The sequence below is a fragment of the Anser anser genome, assembly GCF_964211835.1.
Source record: "Anser anser genome assembly, chromosome: 3".
Lineage (NCBI taxonomy): Eukaryota > Metazoa > Chordata > Aves > Anseriformes > Anatidae > Anser > Anser anser.
The window spans coordinates 7,986,257-8,003,166 of NC_139722.1; the positions used below are offsets into that span (position 1 = coordinate 7,986,257).

At 41.1% G+C, this 16,910-nt stretch overlaps 1 protein-coding gene across 6 annotated transcripts in view; it reads right to left on the reverse strand.

The window, feature by feature from the left end:
- Positions 1 to 16,910, reverse strand: part of KLHL29 (kelch like family member 29) — a 399,050-nt gene that overhangs the window by 59,552 nt on the left and 322,588 nt on the right. For all 6 annotated transcript variants that reach the window (XM_083830792.1, XM_083830793.1, XM_083830791.1 and 3 more), the window contains one exon: positions 2,440 to 2,639. In XM_083830792.1, the coding sequence (XP_083686918.1) occupies positions 2,440 to 2,639 (200 nt within the window). The remainder of the gene's footprint in view (positions 1 to 2,439; positions 2,640 to 16,910) is intronic.

A 16,910-nucleotide genomic window follows, 5' to 3' on the forward strand; every position in this document is an offset into this window, starting at 1 on the left:
TTAAGTTTTTCTTATTGCTCCCACTCATACTCTTTGTAAACTTCGTGCCCTTCTCCCAGGAGACTATAAAAAGAAGCCAGAGCTCCTCTTCTTTCCTGTTCTCCATGAATCTACCAGGTTCCACCAATTTTTTCAGGCTGATGGAAGCATACATTTAGTTTTTCAGCAGCAGGCTGAAGCCCAAGCTCTCAGTGTGTTCACTCCTGTGAGGGCGGTCCCTGAATCCCAGACCCAAACTGTGGTACTGAGGATTCTCCTGAAATCTGATTTGAGCCATGACTGTGATGGTAACATAATTTCTTTGTAAAACAAATATGAAAACTGAAAAAAAAAAGAAAAAGCCCTCAAGTCTTAAGCCATATGGCTGGAGGAAATACCTATGATGTCCCGACCGGTTTGCAAACATTTGCCCAGCTATCATATGGCGCCTGCATGAACTTGTCATCATAAGCTAACACAAAACTGTTGTCATTTCTCATGGCCTAGACAAAAGCAGAGGAGACAGCATGTGAGGGAGAGAGAGAGAACGTGGCTATAATTAGCCCAGTGAAGTCGGTTGAGAGATCTCCCGTTGAAATGGAACAATTTTCCTGACACATTTGCAGCAGGTTCCCACCAGAAAGTGCAAATAGATGCTGGGTGCCTCTGGCCAGGGCAATGCTGCTGGAGGGGCCCAGGACCGAGCTGTAGAGCATCACCCAGCTATAGGACCCTGGTGCAGCTTCACAGCCTAAAAAGGATGACCCGAATTCCACCTGAGATGGTGCTATGCTGTGCACAACAGACCTATTAATTCATTTTTTTCACGTCTTTGGGCCTCTTTGGACTTCTCTCCACTACTCTCACAATTTGGACATGGCCTTACATAGGAGAGGATCACTGTTTTTAATGGTGAATCCTCCACAAGCCTTGGAAAATACATATTTGCATCGTACTTTTGTTTTGTTGGGAGTAGAAGTGGCTGGGATGAAAAGAAAAAAACAGCCACAGTGAAAAAAAAATGCCTTTCCCTGAATTTTTTACATGGCAAGTGCTCTACTATCTCTGCATACCAATTCAGTCACAGCTATAAATAAAAATAAGCAATTACACTCCATGAATTTTCCAAATGAGAATACAAAATTCCAGCGACTCCCCATATATCACTGAACTTACAACCAACTCTACTATTTCACACCATAACATGGTTCACTGAATTCAAATATTAAATATCGGAAAAGAGAAATCTTGCATTGATTTAGTGAAATAAATGTATTTTGTTTCTGTGGCTGAAGCTTTAGAGATAGTGCAACTTAAACACATCTCCTCTTCCCAGGAAGGCCACGAGATCTAATCACTTATACAAGGTGGCAAAGGGAAGCTGGGGGAAAGCAATGCTACAGCCAGAGCCATTACTCAAGCTGCACAACCAACACAGTGGGACTGGAAAGTTGGTTTTCATTTTGCAATTACCCACGCATTTGAGAACAGACTTTTAAATGTGACATTAAAAAAAATGTGAAGAAGAAGGGAATAGAATAGCACAGATTCTTTACTGAATGCCTGCAGTTGTACCAGCCTAGTCACACCACTAATCTTGCCAGCAGGCCAGCTTAGGAGTGAGAATTAACACAGCAGTCAACTGGACTTGTTTGAAGATTTTTATTTTTTTTTAACTTTACTACCACATTTTCTAAACTCTCTTCTTTCACACTCTGCAATCCTAGATGTTCATTTTAAATGAAAACAGCCCAAGAAGAAAGTATAGTTCATGTGGGTTGAAGATATGTTTGGGGTCCAGAGAGAATGACGTCTCCTGTACCAGGCTAGGAGTTATGGGATCCTCAGTAGAAATCAGATGCCAAAAAGAAAAAAATTTGGACTTGGAACTTGGGCATGGGAAGTATGTCAGAGAAGATCAAGCTCATACTTCTTGTATTAATAAGTCTGCATTAATTTAGAAATTATCACTGTCTCATTAACTGAAATTATATCCATGTTAGTAAAGGAGTGGCATGCGATACAAGCAGGAATTTGAACCGACATGTTTGAGCTGAGCTCCAGCTCTGGTTTCTGTTCTGCAATGACAGAAATGGGGCTGGTGGGTTCCAGTACAAACCTGTAAAGCTCAGTTAACTGACTGGGTAACCCTGCATGGTTTTGAAATAGTCTATGCTGGAAGATACAAGGAAATGCAAGGAGCAGGATGACATGGAGCTCTGGACTAGAAGAACGGGCTTCTCACATGGCCATGGGAGGATGGGCAGAGGGACTGCCATGAGGTTGCCCTGTACACCTTCACTGGGGCAAACACTCCCCATGCAACCCAGGTAAATATATATTTATATATTTAAATTACATTTAAACTTGAGTTTCCCAATTATCTTTTAAGAGTTAAAAGAAAGCCTTACAAACCTTAAAGCAAGATCTTAAAACCTCACTAGATGGAACAATTCTTACCTAGAAACGAAACGCAGACTTTACAGAAAGTATGAAACTGGAACTTGCTGGCAGCTTCCAGAAGGGTTTTTGCATTGGCTGAATCTATGATCAAAGAACCTGTATAAACAAACTCCAGCAGTAATTCCAGGACATCCGCAGTGAGGTTGGACATGGCCAGTTCCAGCTTCTCCCCACTTCTGCTACTGTCTCGCGGTGACCTGGTAACAGCAGACAATGAAATTACGGACATTACGCCATCCCCATTTTGTTGGCATTTAGATTAGTGAGGGCTAGAAAATTGCTTTGCACCTCATTATATTTCTCCTTTTTTTTTTTTTTGTTTATGGAACTGAAGAATATGAATTTTAAAATAACTGAACTTAAAAACTTTAACTGGATCTGAAAGAGAAGAGTCTTAAAGCAAGTCTTACAAAAAATCTGTTTATTGCTACTCTGCATTTTCATGCAAAAACAGTTGCAAAAGAAAAGGAAAGGAAAGAAAGAAAAAGAAAAATGAATGAGCCAACATTAATGAAAATGTGGAACAGGATTAGCTTTCAAAGGGAAACAATACATTTTAACATCTTGGTTACCATCTCATCTTCTGTGCATAATGTAAGTGGTAAGGAAAAAACCCTGTCCAATTTCAAGAGAAAAGGTCATCCAGTTTTTCAGGAATCCAGTACTCAAATAATTTTAAATGTCATGTGCATTTAAGGGTACATTTAAAGACCTTTTCATCAAAAATAACAATAATTAATATTAATTTCTACTTAGCTTGAACTTCTCAGTGTGTTATATTGAAATATATACGATAGATATGATAGATATGATATGCATTAACAGACGGTCATATAAATATATATATATATACACATATGACTATTCTAAAAATCTATTGTTCCCTTTAGGCACTAAAAAAAGGAAGCCCTTCATGGCAATTGCTTTGAAAACTGAATACAAGACAAGATAGACAGACAAAATGGTTAGAGCAAAATAGGGAGAGGGGGGAAAACAATAACCAGCTCTGCCACAGGAAGCCAGCAGCCATCCTCTAGGAGTTTCATGACTGTGGCCTACGGTTTTTCCTGCATGAAGTGCTGAACAATTTGGGGAATCAAAGTATCTCCTGCATTTGAAGTGTGGATTAGTGCTTGTGAAATTATTGGACAAAAAGAAAATTATACTGAATTAAAGTAAGGGCCCAGTTCTTAATGCATGGTTGGCTGATGTGTCTGCAACACTAAAGACAGGTTACACCTGAAAGACAAAAGTGATAATAAATTTTGTAACATCAAGGAGGGGAGGGGAAATCTGTTGGAGTAAGAAAATAAATTCTTTTAATGGTTAGGACCATCCAGCACCTTCTCAAAGAAACATGAACTTCTCCTAGTCACTGGACAGTCAACGTCTGCTCGCTCCAATTCTGCTAGAGTACTTGCAAAAGCCATTGCACGATTGACACAAAACCAGCACACGATTCTGCATGACTTACATGGACTGGCCAAAGCATCACTATTCACAGGCAATGCCAGCTTTAAGCACGAGCAAGAGCACTACCAACCTCTTGGATTCACAAAGCTGCCTAGAAAGGTGATGGTCAGACCTCTACTACCACGATGGAGCAAAAGTAAACAACGTACTAGCTTCAATTTTATTTCCTCATAATAAACGATGAACTGGCCACCCCTCTTCCCCCCAGTCCATCCTACAACCCGTAAAATTGTTTTGGGAAATGCTTAAAACTTTTGGTGGATGCTTTGTCTCTGGTCTGCCATTGACTAGTGCTGTTCAAGTCAAGCATACTACTTTGGTTAATATGAATCAGGATCAAAGCTTTAAAAAGATTTCATTTTTCTATCGAAAGGATGTATATGATGTTCACTGATCACAATGGGGGAGCAGCTAGCAGTCCTTCATTTCGTGTCATTCTCTAAGGTAGTGAACAACGATTACTCCCATTCACAAAAGAAAACTGAGTCAAAAGAAAGAAAATCACTTGCCTATGATCACAGACAAAGTCAGTGGCAAAGCAAGGAACCCAAACTTTTAATTCTAAAGATTGGACTGTTTCTTTGCATGGGAATACAGGTGGGTTAGGTCCTATTCCACAACCAGATGGGTAAGAATACATATGGACTTTGGTACTTATGGCATTCCTACAGGCACAGATGTGTGTGCTACTCTGAGTCCTTACGCTTTATCGCAGCACAATATTTGATCTGAACTCTTGCATATGGATTCAGTTTTGCACTCAGCTGCAAAAACAGAAGAGTCACCATTTCCTGTATCCTCGAGAGGATGTCACAAGATATTATTTTTTCTTTCTCCTGCTCACATACCAATAATTTCCCTGTATCTGATTTATCTCCAGTTGTGCACACATCCGCTGCTGCACCTTGGGCTATCAAAATGCCTCCTGGTACCAATGTAATTCTTGCTGAACTGTTTCCAGAAGTGCTTAGTACCTGACAGCAAATTCGCATTCAGGTGGGCTCGTTAATAAGCACGTTGCTTAGAATTTAAGTGAGATTTGGAGGTACCCAGCAAGCAACAGAATCAGGCTCTTTGCACTGCAGGGAGCCCCACTGTAAGCAATTATTTATTTAGTACCACTAATTGCACTACGCTGGTGATGGCTGTGGGAATGACTGCATGTGACCCGGTGACAGCTGCCTTGGGAACCACACGCTCTCTCCCAGAGCAGAGATGAGGGGGCACAAAGGAAGAGATGACGTGACACCCATGCCAGCGTAGACATGTATGGATGTTAGCAACAACTGCAAGCTGCTATTTTTCAGAATAATTAAGTAATAATCTCTTTTACTTTGTAATACGCCAAGCAATAAACTGCTGCTGCGATTGATTAAATGCCAAAGAAAAGCTAAGGTGTTTAATCAATCACTAAAGCCACTTACAGCAAGTATAATACAAAGCTACAGAGATTATTGATATTACACAATGAGCCAGAAATGGGAAAGAAAACTATCCCTATTCCTTCCTCTGTGATGGCTCGCATGTGCTGTGCTGTTTTGTTCATGCCGCCTGAGCAGCGAGCACTTCAGCGGCATGGCCCACAGTCAGCACAAACAAACGCCCAGCACAGCTGAGACTCCCCGAGAGGAGGCTGAGACCCCCCAGGAGGTGGCTGAGACCCCCTAAGAGGTGGTTGAGACCCCCCGAGAGGTGGCTGAGACCCCCTGGTCTGCCTGAGGGGCTCTGGCTCGTGTGGAGTGGCCCAAGATGAAGAATGGGCGGGGAGCTGTGGAAGTAGGCCCTGATGGATCGAAAATGAGTTTTTGAAGGAACAGAAGAAAATTGTGTGTGGAAACAGGCTGATGTGACTGAATTGGGGAATAGAGATTCCAGAAATTGATCTTCTTAACTGATTTCAGTGAATCGGGTTGTGGAATCCCCTTCCAAGCCTGACTAGAACTCAGGCAGCTTTCTCCATTCCTAGTTTTCGTACGTATTAGAATATCAATATGCTCTGTGCAGTGTTATACTTCATAGATTTGGGACACAGCCTTCTGTCAGTTACTGTGGAGGAACTGCACAGAATGACTAAAGCTGCATTACAAGATCAGAATTTAGCCTTGGAACTGCAAACACATTTGGTTGGGGAAAATAGGTAGGAAAGCACACAGCTGTGCCCCAGACATCTGATCCTGTCTTGCATCAGGAGGAGTTTTGTCAGTGGCATTAGTAGATAAAAAACAATCAAAAAAGTCCCTCTTAGAAATGCCAGCCCTGAAAACCTCACTGACTTCTTAAGAACTGTGAAAAACTGTTGCTCTACCTGGTAGAGCTGCATTCCTCCTCCTGTACCCCTGAACAAACGTGAGGTGTTTTCAGGCTGGAAAGCCTCTCTGCTTAGTGCTTCCACCTCCCCTGAAGCCAGGCAATGTACACTTATCGTCCGTGGACATCTCTGAGTGTGGCACATGCTGCTATTTGTCCTGCGAACTCTGAAGTTTAAAGAGAATGATGTCATTTTATTGGCCTTGTAATCATTGCTCATATTATAAAGGTCACACATTTCACATTGTGGCAGAAAATCAATGACTCTCCCAACAGCCTCTGGGGGAAAAAGTTTTGCTTCTGAAGAATAATATATAATAAACAATTTTAGTCCTTACTTTATCATTGCTGTAATCTTTGAGAATGGCTACAGTAAAAATCTGGCAAAGGCTGATATATAAACTCATTAAAATTAGGAAGTGATTTAGAACAGGACTTTTAAAAGATTAATCTTGGGCTAAACAGCAAAGAGGTTTGTTTGGGTCTACACTTAAACAAGCTACAAGGGCTCTTTAACAGCTTAATTTTACGGTAGCTGTTGGGGAATTCTTTCAGATTTACAAATCATGTCTTTCCCCAGCAAGGTGACAGATCTGAGCGATGTGCATGCAGAACTGAACCACCAGATAAGCAGGAAGCACATATACGCTCTCAATGGAAAGGGTTGGGGGGGTTACGGAAAAATATTTCATATTGTCTGGAATAATTAGGTCCAAACAAAATAAAGCCAAGGCCTTTGAACATGCTCCAGCTACCTATCCTTCAATTTAATTCCTTAAACTAAAGACAGATACAGGGAGGGTTTTAAAGTAAAAGGTGGCTCAATTACATTCAAAAAACCAAAACAAAATTGGTGTCCCTTTCTTCTAATTCATGTATACCAAAAAGCTAAAATGTTTAAATACCGACAGCAACAAAAATAACCCTACAACCTCATCTCCAAGATCAGGAGTGCACCTATCCGACCACAAAAAAAGTAGATAACTTTACATTTTTGGCATTCATTTGTCTTTCAAAACCATTCCACACATGTAAGATGCATAAACTAGAATTAGCACTACCGTTTTCATGCTTAATAGAAATGCAACCGAGTTTTCTGCACCTTGAGTTATAAATATACGTATATCTATGCATTTTCACTGCATTATTCGTATCAACACATTCACTTAAAAGAACTTCCGTGTGATTCCATTCAAAACATTTAGCAGTGAGATGCTCTGAGCTGCAAAGCTGAATTTAGAGCCTAGCTAAAGTAGCTGTGTAAGTGAAACACTGCTAGCGCATCAATTTGTCAACTTATGGACAACGCTACCGCCTCTAATTCCGGCTTCCCTCATGGTTTGGACATGCTGCCTTTAACCAGCTTGCAACATTATTTTGACTGACTAATGGTTTGGCTACAGCCTCACTCAATTTCAGATCAAATGCGAAAAGCTACCTTTACCCGGTACAGATGCCAGCCAACTCTCTGTTTACAAGCTACAGTCACAACGTCAAAACAAATTCTGGATGTTCAAAATGGAGCCATCTGCACAGAATAAACATGAAAAATGTGAAATGTTTTATGTAAATGTACATTACTGACTAGGAACAGTTGGTTCAACTTCCTCCCAGACTGCCTGGTGGGGAACAGGAGGACTGACAGAGTTTGTGACACCTATTTACATCTGAAGCCATATGACTCGCTGTGCTGTAGTCTCAAAGGTATGATGAAGATGGGTACTGAAAGAAATGATTATCTTGTAAAATAAAGGCACTCTCAGGATTACCATTTGTGTGCTTTCCCCAGGCACCAAAGCTAAGACCGTGTGGCACAGGGGACTTTGTGATTGTCTTTTGCTTTCTGCCCATCCAAGGTCCACCACTTCAGCTTGCAGAAAGCCTGCCACCATTACCTGCGTCTTCCTAAAGAGACAATGGCAAAGAGCTAGCTCCATAATACAGCCTCGATTTTGTTTGTATTGCACTTTAGCAAACAGGCCTCAGAATTTGTTTATAAGAAACGGGAAATCAGACTAATCCTTGAATTTTAATTAAAGAAAAAATGATATCTCTGTCTATCTACTGCTAAGGATCCTATACAGCTCAGGAATCTGAATATCCTCTCCAAAAAGTACACACTGGAGCTAACAGGACACTGCAGGGCTGCCAGCACACTCGTTCCATCCAGAGCAAGGCATCTGAGGCACATATTTTGGGGCCAGCCTCTCCCTGCGTGGACCAAAGCAATGCCCCAGCCTGGCCTTGGCACCTTGCACTCTCCCAGGATCTGCCCCATCAGCTCGACACCCTGGTCTTGTTGGCTTGCTTTCATAATTAGGAACGTGAATGTTTACCATACGTTAATCGTGTACCCATTCCACTGGAGCAAAATACTTGCTACCAAGATAGATAGGATAAAACAAAACCCAACAAATTAAATTACTTTGTTCCCTGGACGGTGTTTTGGTCTACAGAAAACAGGAAATATAAGATTTTTATGTAAGATGAAACACTTAAATGAAGGGATACTTCTTCTTTTTATCTCTGTCAAATTATTTTGATTACTGAAAAAGGACTCCAGACTGGGACAGGCAGCTTCTCATGAGGCTTAACAGCCTGTTAGCTATGTGCTCATTAAAAACTTCTGTTCAAGTCTATACAATTTAGGCTGAATATCTTGTTTACTGTGGAATGTAACTCTTCAAGCATTGAAATTCCAGGCAATGAGAGTGCAGTGTTGCTGCATCTTAACTGTCCACTATTTGACTTTTCATCATCATCAAAGTTATTAAATGGTTCAAAACCCACATGTCTATTTATCTTGGGAGAAACAACCAAAAAACTCATATTCTAGCCAACCTTCAGCTATGAACAGAACAGACATGGCACCCTACATGTGAGGTAATATTTCATACCAAAAAGCTTGATTTATGGTAATTACAGGGTCATGAGATATGAAAGCGTAGATGAACAAACAGACCAACATGCATCTCCACAACACGCACCCCAAGATGCATGTGCACAGAGTGGTAACAGGTTATTTACTGAGTTGTTCAAGTTTATGCAGCTGCAAGGTAATCCATCATGTAAATGATGACAGGAAGGGACATTTATAGAGCAACATCATTGCAATATGTATGTCATAAGGCACTGAATGTTCTATTAAACAGGATTTTTAAAAAAAAATAAATTACACCCTAGCATTGCTTCTCCTTTGGAATTATTTTATCAGCTCAGAATGTATTAACTTGCAAATCTCTGCCTTCGTTATACCATCTTGTAGATAAATATTATCTTTGAGCCTCAGCCACTATCCATCCATCTCATGAGAGAAGAAAACATATACTGTAATGGTGCTATTGTATGATTACGATAAAGAACTAGTAAAATCACAAGATTAAATAAATTACATTATTTAAACACAGGCTTGCAAATTTGTCATGAAAATTTACCTGACCAACAAATCCATTTGCTCACTTTTTACCACGATGTTGATACAAATAATGTTCCTTGTTCCAGGCAAACAAAATTTGGCAAGACTGGTTTAACGTGTTAGGGTCAAACGCTGTCTGTTTGCACCTGCTCTATCAGGAGAAAATCAGGGAAATGAAGGGCTGTGGGCTTGGGCATGCACCAGAGTTCCTGCTAATTCACCATCACAGAAATGATCATTACAAAACCAAGACGACCAATGGGATTATCAGCAAATGCTTTTGTTCACAAACAACGTGGCCGGAATAAAACAAAACAAACAAAAGCGCCACGTCTCGTATGTAACCTTAATGCTTTTCAAAGAGGGAACAGAGTCTAATTGCTGGGTAAAGACTGTTTCTAAAGGAGCGGGATGGGATCAGTGGCAGCCTGTACGGCTATAGTGTCGGAGATCCCAGTCCGAGGCACAAATCTGCCTCCCTGCTGAGATTTAAGAAAGAAGATGACGAGTCTCAGGACCCTGGCTAAAACGACTTACAAGTGAACGAACAAGTGAATAGCAAATGCCCTTGGAAGAACAGCATTCATGACCTAGACTTCTGCTAGGGGCTGACAATAAACAGGCTCTCACAAGGTACCGGTGGAGAAGGAAAAAACTGGGCCAATTTATTAAGAGCGCAGGCTCTAACTTGCTTGTAACTATTTCTGGCTGCCTAATTCAGCAATATGTGGCAAAACAGCTCGAGGCTTGTTAAAGGTAAATAAAAGATGCAAACTGGTTTTGGTGGATCATATGGGAATGAAAATTTAAAGTAAAATGGCAATAAACATTTATTCTCATCAAATTCAAAGCTCACTCCCTTAACCAACTCATACCTGATTTGTTTTAATGATATTTATTACATTTTCAAGAACCAGCTTAATAGAGAGCTGGCATTATGCAGCTAATAAATCTGTTTCTTAGGAATGTAGTGAAATTTATACAAGTAATTATCTAGGTAAGTCTATCCAAGGTTCTTTCTCATCACTGCAATGTCTGGAGGGAAAACAATAATAAAATAATAATAACCACAATTATTATTTATTACTACTACTACAATTATGGTAGTGCCCAAAGATCCCAATCTGCGTTTCAGTAATTAGAATTAATGTTGTCAGGCACCGGTTCTTTCTCACTCAGCTATGGGGTGTTGCTAGCGCTCGTTTATGCTACATGTAGAACCAGACTGTGCTTGGGACATCAAGAGAAGATAATCTATCACATCACCTACAGCCACGGGATATGCAGAAAAGGACAGGCCACTCTTCTTGGTGACGGCGCTGGCACCAACCCCCACAACTGCTCAGAGCACCGGAGTCACCAGAGCTTAGTGCTGCACAAGCAAAAAGACAGGATCCTAGCCTGATATGATCATAACCTGGCCATATTAATTCAAATTCATTATCCCAATCCAGCAGTGGCTAATCCTTGATGATTTAAATAAAAGGAAATGAACTGCTGATCCCCGGAGCTACCTGCTAGCACGCTCGAGTCCGAGATTTGATTACTCTCGTTTTAAGGCAAGACTTGCTTTTGGAAAGGGCCCAAAATGACAGCTTTCAAGAACACAGCTCCAGTCTCTACACCTTGGAAGTTTTTTTTCCTCGTCTTTGATCTATTTAGCTTTAACTGGACCTCGTGAGATAACTGTTCCCTTTCACCCCTATATTTCGACACAGTCAAGCCCAGTCGGTGCTGTGCGATGTAAGGAAACACAGGCGGGTCACACGCAGCAGCATCGTACTTGTGGCTGTATGACAGCTGCGTGGCATGCACATAGGTCTGGCCAGAGCAAGAGAAGTGATTAGCCTGTCATTCCTTGGATAAGATTCGTGGGTTTTGTAGTTGTGTCTAGAAATCAGGTGAGTGAGAAGCCCAAACTACGGTAAATAGAGATGCTGTCAATGAGGGAGAGGGGCGAGAGGTGAAGTGATCCTGCACGGTGCCTCGGCAAGCTGCAGCCATTACGAGGCAGAACCTTCAGCTCTGTACCTCCAGGCTTGAAAAGGAGCCCTTCTGCCCTCCTTCCCGGGGTTTCTCTCCAGAACAGGGCCCATTGATCTGACCCTCTTTGCAGAGCCAAAGTCCAGCCCCTGCCACTCGCCCTCCTAATCCACGGCCACGCTGCAAAGAGCCGGGCTGCGACGCCTCCTGTGGTTCCTTAGCCTGGCAGTCCGGCAGCACCGCTGAATGTTTGTAAGCTGCAGCTCATTTAGGTAGAAGCCCATACATTTTTGCTTGATGAAAACATGTTTTCCGAGGCCCGGCAGCTGCAAAATTTGAAACCCAGCAGGCAGCTCTGACACGCGGGTGTGAGTGTGGCTGCTCGACAAGGCAGAGCGAGCGAAGCGTGCTCACAGAAAGGGGGACATGAAATGCAGAAAGCTGTTTCCCTTTGCCAGGATTTTGTGCCCAACACACAGTAATTATCAGTTCCTCGATTAAGAGAAAATGTTGTCCATAGTATAATTTACACCTGCACCCTGGCAGTAAAAGGGTGAAGAATATTTCATGCTCCCGTGCAACCTCCCGTTCTCCTAGGCTCCTTTAAATGGTTTAGCAGAAACCACTGGCACTGTCTACATATGATATACCTCTCCTGGCATCTGACTCAAACGTTGTATTTTTAACTCCCCATTTCTCTGTTTTCAAAGAAATGTTATCATTTGTTTCCACATTCGTTCTGTTCTACAATGGAGCTGGAGCACGCAGATGTAGAAATGCTTCCTACTCTTCTCCCAGAGTTTAAAGCTAGCTTCTTAATAGGCAGGAAAAACACGAAAGGGTCACTAAGAGTAGATTTTTCTTTCATCTGCTATTTCTCATTTTGGGCTTTTTACAACGTAAACACAAACCAGACAGTCTGTTTTCCAGACACCTAAATGCTTTTGCAGTTTTGTCAGACTGTTTCAGATGGATAGCGGCAGGTTTCTCTGTCTTGCATCCAAATGCTGCCTTTCTTCACAATGGTGTAAAATGCAGAATGACGTCTCTGTCTTCAGCGTAGGTGTGAAGCAAAAGGAATTTGGTCCTCTCACCTTAAATGCTTTATGTCTCCCGCCTTCCTGGTCTGCCTCCAAGCCCTAAAAGAGTATATACAGCCCTATTTCAGAAAAAAAAAAAAACCAAAAAACTTGCAGAAAGAGGCAAGGTATAGTGGAAAAGCAATTTGGCCATGAACTCGCTGGCTCTGCTCCTTAGGAAAAGAAGGGTGAGCACAGCGTTGCCAGATTACACTGCATCAGAAATGTTTGCTTCGTGACTGAATCTCTTTGCGTATGTGACTTACTGCTCTGTGCTACCGGAATTAGGCAGCCTGTATGACTTCAAGATTTGAAAGCATCATTAAAAGGACATCTTGAGAAGGTAAAGCTTACAGGACAGGATCTGCATATCTTTAGTAACTGACCACAGAGAAATAAAACTAAAGTCTGCTAATAAAAGCCAGCATTTTGGCCAAGAAGAAGCTTTTATGTCAAGTACTTCCTGTTATTAATGTCATATTTGGTAGAGATTCCAGCATTTTGGGGTGGATTAAGAAGAAGAAAACAGCAAATTAAAATGTTCCGGTGAAACTCTCTTTGTTGCAGAAATATCAGGCATTCCATTTATCCAGCAGCTGCATTTGTCTCTTCCAAATGCAGCTGGAAAAAATGACGCCTCCTCATGGGATTTTCCGTTCCTTCCTTCCTCACAGAACACACACATCTTCCATCCATTTCTTCCAAGGCAGATACAAAGACACAGATCTCATTTCTCTCCTTCCTCAAACCAAGGAGCCGCAACTACAACATTGGCTTAAATAGGAAAAATCTAAAAGACGGACATGTTCGAGGTGGATCTTGATGGACCTCTCATTTTTTTTGATGTATATATGTAAGCCTAAGTATGTGGCATCCAGACAAACACTAGTTTCTGGAAGGAATCATTCGTATACTTTTAGACAACTATGATTTAATTGCCTAATGAAAGCTGGGTGACTAGTCTTTCTCTCTGAGCAATGAAAAATGAGCGCTTCCAGGAGGCAATCCATACTATTTACCATAACGGGGGATGAATTCCCTTCCGGACATTCCTGTCTTTCCTCTTGACTGCAGAAGAAGCGTAGACAACCAGCTCAGGCTGGACCCCTTAAGTAAGCAATGTTACACTCACCATAAATTTGTAGTCTAACCAAATCACCTTGGCTCTCTCTTTCTTAACAGTGAAAAGGGATGGTCTCATCCTTCATCTCATCTCTTAGATACCAATTTTATGGTGAGATGCTTTACCCCCAGGGTGAGTTCTGCCTCCCTCTCTGCAGCCTACAGCAGGAGTTGAGATGGTGAGTTTAGACTAAACCTGCCTTTGATGCCGACCTTGGACCTTAATATTGGTTGACTAACAGCAAGAGACAATAATCTCTTGTTCCTCCAGAGGGATCTCTACCTGCCTGCACACAGCTACCTGAATTAGGAGATAAGACTCTTTCTGGAAGCCTTGAAGGTACTTTTTTTCATTGCCTGTACCAGAAATTAGAGCCTTGCTTTGGGACGGCTGAGTTCTTAAGTACCTAAAACATAGGTATGAACTAGAAGCCCAAGTCAGGCAGACTGAAAGCAACTGTGGTTGGTGGTGCACTCGAAATACATAAGATGGTATTTAGGGGTCATTCCAGCTGCTATTTATCATCCATTTTCTCCTAAGGTCCCATACTGCAGCAATCTTGTATGCGTCAGCGTCTGAAGAAGCTGACTAACCATATGATTTTCCTAAGTGCAGATGAAGTATGTCAACTTCTCTATATGCTCTACGGCTGAAGGAGCAAGCAGTAAGGCCAAGCACTCAACCCCATACCTGTCATAAAGTAGGCACTAATATCCACCAGAAAAAGACTGTATTTTAAAGAGGATTTTACAAAGAGGACATAAGGAAACCTAGCACTCCGAAACTATGTTTAATACTGTATAACATTCTTCCTGACATTGCTAGCCATATCCCCACAGACCCTGAGGTTATTGCAACATGTCCTGCGGGGGGACCAGCCTTGAGCATGCACCCATCCTCACATGTCCTGACCCATCCTCGGCACCTCTCTTTTCTCCCTTTGTGGATGCAGCGAACTGCAGCAGAAATCACAAACATTTCACACCTGCTGTTCCTAATACCTAATCCTTTTCAGATGACTTTGGACTGAGTGTTTTATAAGATCAGCTGCTGCTGATCAAGAACATTGAGCCCTGGCTCAATGGATGAGTTTTGTGCAGCTCCTAGTGGGGGCTGGTTAACCCATTTCCAAGAGCTTGGCATGGTGCTGACCTCAGGCTCAGGACTGGACTAGCCCAGCCTCAAAATGGCCGTGCTCATATATCTGAAGATAAATCACATGGAGTAAGAACTTTTCTGTATTAGGACCAGAATATGAGAAAAAAAGGGGTCTCAAAGTGTATTCTCATTGCCAAATTTATGTCATAAAGTATAAATAATTTTAGAGTTGTTTTGGTCAATCGAACCTGGTTCAGCACTGTGCACTAAAACCATATTTTTTTCCCTACTAGTACCATGACTCATTCTCATCAAATAGCCTTGCTATTGGGCAAGTACCTCCAGTTCTATTATGCTTTTTGTTTATGTTTTGTTTTTTGAAGAGGGGATAATTGATCTTACTTGGTTTTGAACATTTCATTTTTATTCTTTTGAGACACCACTTGCTATTCTACTGTCAGATACCAAGTACAACACACTGTGGAATCAATGGCAGACCATGAGGCTAACAATAACTAGCCCATGGCAAAGAATAGCTGAAGTAAATACTCTGAAAGATATTTAATTCTTTTTCTGCGTCTTTATATGGATGTGCATAGCATCACCATGAATAGATCATCTTCCCAATGAAGTTTCTGCTAACCCATTGCCTCCAGTTGGAATGGCATCGGAGTTTAACCCTAGCATGCGCTGATTGAAATGGCTTTTATAATATATTCAGCATAAAGAGATCCCATTTATTGTTCAAGAAAAATGTCATTTCTTGTTTTGATTTCTATAATAATACAAAGAGTGCAATATAAATCACGTTAAGCTTTAAGCACCATCTCAAAGGAGCTGCTAACAAATATCAGGAGAGGATTCTAGACATGCTATATTTATAAACATACTGACTCTTTGACCTATAATGATTTTGGATTATTAAGGGCATGATCTTAAAAAATACCGATAGACTCTTGCAACTGAAGTCCTTAACTTCCATTGACTTTATGAGGTTTCTAAAAGGACTATGCTTTACACTGCAAATATTCTCTAAAAAGCAAGTCTTCTGAAATTCCACCTTGTAGACCTAAAAATATTGTCTTGGAAAGACACATTTGCTCAGATTACAGGTGAATATTTATTTTTCTCACCTGACAGTTTTGCAAACTCAACTAGACATCAAGCTGGATTTTTCCCTATTCAAGCATCATCATCAGTAAAACAGGTATTTTTGCCTTGGATACACCTGTGCAACTCCATTAGCCTTCATCAAGGTTACATGTGTGCAACTGACGGTATATATGGAAGACAACTGGGATGGAGAGACCTGACTGCGGACACAAATCGACTTCTGGAATATTTATTGCTGCTGATGATGTGAAAGAAGGCAAAAAATGGTGAGGTTGGCAAATGGGCTAAACCTCTCCCTTTTTCTTGCATCATGTGTGAGCTTTATGTGAACAACTGAAAGACAATAAATTCTGAAATCTAAGGCTTTGCTTTCATAGTCACTTTTAAAAGATTTTTTTTTTTTTATTTCTTGGTTTTAAATGAGTGCAAATCAAAACAGAGTTCAGTCTAAAGTATATCTCCATTTGGTAACAAAATAATAAAGCAGCAACATTCCTCTAGTGTGTGCTTCTAGAAATAGATGCTGCCTGGTGACTTATACACACAAGCAGACGCCTTTGTAGCAAAATCCAGATGACAGTCTTTGGCCAGTCAGTTAGTGGATTTCTATAAGTTGATTCTAAGATGTTCTTTCTATCCAGACTCTACACCTTATCACCCTAAAAGCATATACTCTAGCCTTAACTATTAAATGATAATGAGCAGACAGAAGAGAAAGGACAGGAGAGATCTGGCATAGCTACAGCTAGCAATCATTAGATTTACAGAGGGGAAAAGACATGCTTCCTAGGCCAACATATTTTTTATGAATAATTGATAAGGCAGTCAGCACAGTTATATCATAGAAATGTAATATATATCCATAATTATAAAACCA